The sequence below is a fragment of the Aptenodytes forsteri genome, unplaced genomic scaffold (genome assembly GCF_000699145.1).
Source record: "Aptenodytes forsteri isolate BGI_AS27 unplaced genomic scaffold, ASM69914v1 Scaffold15, whole genome shotgun sequence".
Lineage (NCBI taxonomy): Eukaryota > Metazoa > Chordata > Aves > Sphenisciformes > Spheniscidae > Aptenodytes > Aptenodytes forsteri.
This window is the reverse complement of record NW_008795129.1, coordinates 12426333-12432433: the sequence shown is the minus strand read 5'-3', so window position 1 is coordinate 12432433 and position 6101 is coordinate 12426333. Positions and strand designations below refer to the sequence as shown.

Here is a 6101-nt window from a genome sequence, read left to right as displayed (position 1 = left end):
GCCGCGCCCCGCCCCCCTGCCCCGTGGGCGCCCCGCCCCCCCCCCCGCCAGTGGCCGGGAGCACAGGGCACAGAGGCAGGGGGTGCTGGCCCTCCCCAGCAACCTGGAAAGGGGGCCCCGTTTGCAAGGGATTTGCTGCCGCCTCCCTCGGGGAAGAACGGGGGGAGCTGGGTGTGAGGGTCCCCCTCCCTCAGACCCGCCGCTCCCCTGATTTTGGCTCACAAGACTCAATCCCCTTCCCGTTTCCCACCGAAGCAGCACAGGGGGAATCCAAACCGGAACGAAACCAGGGACGTTTTGCAACCAGGAGAAAAATAAAGGAAGCCAAGCCCGAAGGGAGCGATGGAAAAACCCTAATGCCTCTAAGACGCTGCTCTGCTTTATGAAGTCGGCCCCGTTTTCCCCAGATAACGCGCTCGCCCCGGCCCAGCCGCAGCCAGGCCAGCCCATGGCCCCACCGCCCGCCCCGGCTGAAGGTTTCCTCCTCGTCCTTCCTGGCCTCGGCCGAGCAAGGAGGGTCCCCAAAACAGCCTGGGGTGCTGCCAGCACCCACAGAGCCCCACAGGGCAGTGGGGCTTTAGGTGGGGACGAAACCTTGAGGGCTGGGTGCCGGGGCTGCAGCGTGGCCAGCACGGTGGATGCTGGCAGAGGCAGGAAAGCCGCCGTCCCCGTCCCCGTCCCCATCCCACAATGGGGATTGTTCTGGAGGCCGTGGGCAGGATGCGGCCCGGCCGGCTCCGCGCCTGACTCACATCCTCGCCGGCTGGGAGGGAGCCGGTGGCGAGTCACAGCTCCTGCATCCCTCCCCATGGGGCTGGGACGCGGGACGGGCGCTGGTGGGGACCCCCTCCCCGGCCGGGACCCACCGCCACCCCATCCCGGAGCGGCTCTCTCCGAAACAGCCCTGCCGGAAAAATCCCCACCATTGGCCGGGCACCCGTGGGACCCGGGGAGCGGTTACTTCCGAAAGCAGGTGGGAGCCTCCCGCCGGAGCTGGCGTTCCCGGGGGAAGAGCTGCAGCAGAGCGAGGCGTTTGCACTAAGTGATCACATTTATTTGAGTATTTTTTTTGTGTGTGTGTGTTCTAAAATCGGTTACAGAATAAATACCTGTGCCTTATAGCAGGAAGTCCACTTTTTTTTTATACAAAGTGCTTGTTACAGGAAGTTGCATCAGCGATACGCAGGAGGGGGGTGCATTTCGGCCACGCTTCCCCTCCTGAAAACTAGAACAGATTTTTTTTTTTTATTTATTTATTCGTGTTTTTTTTTTTAAAGTTTCTTTTCCCTTTTTTTTGTGCATTAAATTTCCTGCCATTGTGTATTTACAAATCTCTGAAAGAAGGAGGAAAAAAAATGCCAATATGCATGAGAAGTGGCCTTAACACAAAAAAAAAAATCAGCATCAGCCTTTAAAAAAAAAAAAAGGAAACAAACCCAAAATCTACAAGTATCGTTTCATACTGAATCAATGATAGATTTTTTTCTTTTTTTCTTTTTAAAAAGGGAAAGAGAGGGGTGGGGAAAGGGGAAAAATTGAACCAAACCAGGAAAAATGAACTCAGAGAAGTGGAAGGAGAGAAGGTGTGCCATTGTCCCTTCTGAAGTTTTCCAAAGGCAGAGCAGGGCAAGGAAGAGCGCGACGCACAGACCCAGACGCCCGACTGAAATCCCCATCGATTTCTTCTCGGTAATTTCTCCCTCGTCTTTTCCCAGCGAGGGGCAGGAAGGACTTTCCAAAATTAAATTAAAAAAAGGAATTAAAAGAAAAAAAACATTATTATTTCATTTTAAAAGGATTAAAAAAAAAAAAAAGAGATGAGAGAACAACCCTCCCCAAAATCCTGGAGGGGCGCGAGGTGGGAAAAGAACTGGGTTTGATTTAAAAGGGAAAAAAAAAAAAAAAAAGAAAAGCCAAACCAAACCAGACTCTTCTCTCCGAACGCGTCATCGAACGGGACTCTCCGGAGAGTGTGACGGTTAACTGGTGACGTAGTGTTTCGCCGACGGCTGGCCGTAGACCCTATAGAAATCCTGCCGCCCATGCTGCTGGGATGCGTCAATCCATTCCCTCACGGCAAGTCCCGGGAGCGACTGGGGGACGGCGGGGGCGGGCGGCAGCGGGTGGGAGTTTTCCTGCGAGGAGACCGTCCAGGGGAAGTGCCCCGACCGCGGGTAGGGCTGGTGCCCGCTGTGGTTGGACACGGAGGAACAGTAACAGTTATCCACGGAGCAGACGAGGATTTTGCGCCCGCCGTACTGGGAGAGCACGGACTGCTGAGATGACGTGGTGTTGGGGTAGTGAGATGGGTTGAAGACGGAGCCCGAGTGCACCGGCTGCGGGCCGCTGGGAAGTCCAACTATGTGCTGCGTGGAGCTACAAGGCACCATGGCTTGTGCGGACTGCCCCTCGCCAGCCGAAGCGCCCTGGCTCATGTACTGGCTCGCCACAGTCCCGGACGATGGCTCGAGGAAGCTGCCCTCGGGGAAGGCGGTGGAGTGCTTGCGCTTCTCCGCGCCGGAGTTGCTGACGGTGCAGGGGTACATGGGGATGCTCTGCAGGAAGGGGACGGGGGTGCTCAGAGGACCTGCAGAGGGGAACAGGAGAGGGGGACTACATCAAGCACGGCATGGCACAGCTCCGGGGTGCTCCGGCCGCTGGTCCGAACTTGCAGCGAAGCCCCGACACCCGCACTCCAGTCCTGCGCAAGCAGAGGGTGCCCCAGCCTGTCCCACCAGCGGCAAACTGGGCACACAGCCATATGCAGGTGAATTTGCAGGTCCTGTTTTGGGACCTTGCTGGCAGGCTTGGTGACCCCAAGTGCTGCTCTGCAAATATGTGCGCAGGCTGAGCCCGTGCACAGCTCGTAACCACGGTCCGTAACAGGATCAGAACGGGACAGCCTGGGTGACAAACCCAAATCCCCAAGGAGAGAGGACTGGGAAGCCTCCGCAGGATGTGGTCTGCTCCCAGGCATGGGCTGGGGGCTGCGAGACCACGCTGGCCCCTGGCTGTCCCTGCCCACGCGCTGACCCCCATCTTTCCACTGACTTTTCCTGCCGATGGCCAGCCCCCCAGCTGTGTCACCCCAAAACACAGCCGTTTCACAAGCCAAGGGAAATGTCCTGAGGAGAGCCAGGAGCTGGCTTCACGGCATCTTCATGCCCTGACCCCACTGACCGCAGAGGGGTTCCCAGGTGTCCCTGTACCCCGACAGCTCTCCCCACCCTCTTGTACTGGGATCCACAGGGCACCCAGCTATAGATACAGGAGGTAGTGAGGTCCCGTGCCCCCCCTCCCCCCTCCAACACCCCTCAGGCTTCACCCACCTTCCAGCAACTTCCTGAGCTGCTTCTCCTTCTTGGCGATCTCGTTCAGGAAGAGCTTGGAATTGAGGTGGCCGATTTTGGGTGGGGGCAGGCTGCCACCTGTACAGTTCTGGGTCCTGTTGCAGACCGCGGGCAGAGAGGAGAGGCGTGAGGGACAAAGCACGCCACAATTCAGGGGAGGGTCAGGAAGTCCCCACGCTCCTTCCCCTGCGCCCTCCCGGCGCCAAACCCCTTCCCCAGGGAGGCAGCGCCGAGGGCAGTGGGGAGCTGGCCAGTCCCTTCCCAGCAAGGACCTTCCCCATCCAGCCTTGCTGTGAACGTCCTGTGCCAACACACACCTCCCGCAGCCCCTGTATCCCCCCCGCATTGCCACCCCAGCTCGCCCTGGCTCTGCTGGCACTGGCTTTAACTCTGGGCTCCGGAGGGAAGAGGAGAGCAGAGCTGGACTGAGCCCTGCGCCCCAACCCGGCTGGTCCCATCCTGGCTGGAGTGCCGGGTCCCAGCTCTGCTGTTCCACAAACACACCACTACGTTTCCCCTAGTCCAAGGGGAGGACTTGATTCAGTGCCCCCAGGAGGGGATTTTTCATCCTCCCAGACACAGAGGGACACTGAGGCACGGAGCACACCTCTCCCAGGCCCTGCAGCATCCCTGGCCCTGCTCTTCCTCCGGACATTGTGCTGCTGCCACCCCCACCACAGCCCCCTTTCCCCCCCCGAACATGCCTGCCCTGCCACACTTACCTGTCCATTAAGATTTTCACAGACTTGGTGTTCTAGGAAGGGAAGGAGAAGCCCTGGTCAGTAAGGACAGTCCCTGCCCTGGCAGCCACCTCCCCTTTCGGTGTCACCTTCTGCAGCCCCCCCCCAGGAGGGGACAGGCTGCCCAAGGGTGCCGAGTCCCCTCTCCCCCTGGCACGGGCTGCCCCAGCCCCATCTCCAGCTGCGGCATCTCCTCGTAGGAGGCCAGTGCTGAGCCTGCCCTGCTCCTCCTCGCCTTCCCCCACTGCTGAGCCCTCTAGAGGCACCAGCAAGTCCCCATCAATGCCCCCAGCCCACTCCGCAATGCTCCCTACACAACCAGACCTCCCCCTGGCCCCTTCCCCCAGCACAGGCAGCTCATCTCACCTTCATGAAGTTGATGTCCTCAGTTTTGTCGAACATGACCTGGACAGAGCTGAGGAGCTTCTTGGCCTCCTGCATGCGCTCGTTGAGGTGGAGGACCTGGGCTGCATTCTCATTGCAGAACTTGGCCTGGGCCTTGTCCAGGATCTCCATGGTCTTCCGCAAGTCCTCGTCCAAAATCTGGTGCATCTTCTCATACTGCAGGCGCACCTCGTCCTTCAGCTGGCTCACCTTCTCCTGGGGGAGAGGAGCAGGGTCAGCCCCTCTGCACCCTCCAACCTCTGCCATGATGCCCCAGGACACCTGGGTCCTTTCCCCAGCAGGGGTGGGTGCAACCCGAGAGCTGCACCATAGCTCTGCTCTCCTGCAACGCCCACACAGACCAAACCCTGCGGTCAGCTGTCACGTGGGACTCCTACATGCCAGAGACCCAACAGGGCCACTGTGGAGGTTTGGCTAATCCCCTGGACCTACCTCCTGGGATCTAGGTGGGGATCGCCTCCGGAGAGCTAATGCCAAGCAACAACCTGCCACACCACTGAGGCAGGTGTGCTCCCTTGAAAAACCCTGCCCATCCCCATCCCCATCCTCATCCCCATTCCCATCCTCATCCTCATCCCTGTCCTCATCCCCACCCCAGGCTGGGGTCGTGTCATGCTCCAGAGCCCTTCCCTCCACGCTCTGGGAGGCCAAGGGGCTTTAAGGACCACAAGCTGATCTTGTTTTACCCAGCAAAACACTTGCTTGCATCTCTTCCACCTCCTGGGTATTTCAGCGGTTTATTCGGGGATCTCGCATCTCCAGACCCTCCCCTCCCACTCGGGATGAAGTGGGTGGCCCAGGGAAGGCTGTGCTGAGCTGAGGTGGGGGGGCCACCTGATATTTAAGAACAGCCTCGTTCCTTGCCTCCCAACTCACACCAGGACCCATGAAGCTGTAGGGCAGCGCCAAACACATTTCATCTCCCAAAAGTAGGACTGCCAGGACAGGAATGGAGACAGCAGGTCCAGCCGGCCGCTCTTCCCCTGCGTGTCCTCCCTCCTCCCTGCCCACCCGGCCCCTACGCCCTGGGAGCCTGTCCCCATCACACCATGGGGTGACAGTCCCTGGGGCTGGCCACAACAGGGCAAAGCACCAGTTACCTCGACCAGCCGTTTGTCCGATTCCAGCTTGTAGAGCTGCTCTTCTATGTCTTGCTCCCGCTCCTCCAGGCGGTCCTGCTGCTTCATCAGCATCTTCTGCAGAGACAGGTGAGAAAAGCAGCCATGAGAGCCTGGTGGCCACATGCACTGGGAAGCTTTGGTGCCACCCTCACTGGCTCTGCCCACGTGGTTTGGAAGGGGCAGGGCTTTTTCCCAGCAGGATGCCATCGCTGAGCTGAAAGACCCCACGTGGCTGGTGGAGGTGGAAACCTCGCTACTTCAATGACCATGCAGAGGCGTCGTGTGTGCTGGGCTGCCTTATCAGCTGGGGACCTTGATTTGGGTCCCCTCGGTGGCGGCAGCCCCTTGCCAAGCCCTGGGAACCTGGGGGGGACACAGAGAGGCTCATCTCCCACTATGGCAGCACTGTTTCGAGGCACATCACCCATCGCCAGCAGGCTCCTGCGAGACGTTGCCACCCGCCTCGCGCTCCCATATGCCACGCC

General features: G+C 59.5%; 1 protein-coding gene across 1 annotated transcript in view; it reads right to left on the bottom strand.

Annotated features, from left to right (window-relative positions):
- Positions 1 to 1032: 1032 nt before the first annotated feature.
- Positions 1033 to 6101, bottom strand: part of TRIM8 (tripartite motif containing 8) — a 30585-nt gene continuing 25516 nt past the window's right edge. Inside the window, exons 3-7 of the mRNA XM_009277822.1 lie at positions 5596 to 5691; positions 4457 to 4690; positions 4073 to 4104; positions 3330 to 3445; positions 1033 to 2587 (exon numbers count right to left, since the gene is read on the bottom strand). Of these exons, the coding sequence (XP_009276097.1) occupies positions 1980 to 2587; positions 3330 to 3445; positions 4073 to 4104; positions 4457 to 4690; positions 5596 to 5691 (1086 nt within the window). The 3' untranslated portion in view covers positions 1033 to 1979. The remainder of the gene's footprint in view (positions 2588 to 3329; positions 3446 to 4072; positions 4105 to 4456; positions 4691 to 5595; positions 5692 to 6101) is intronic.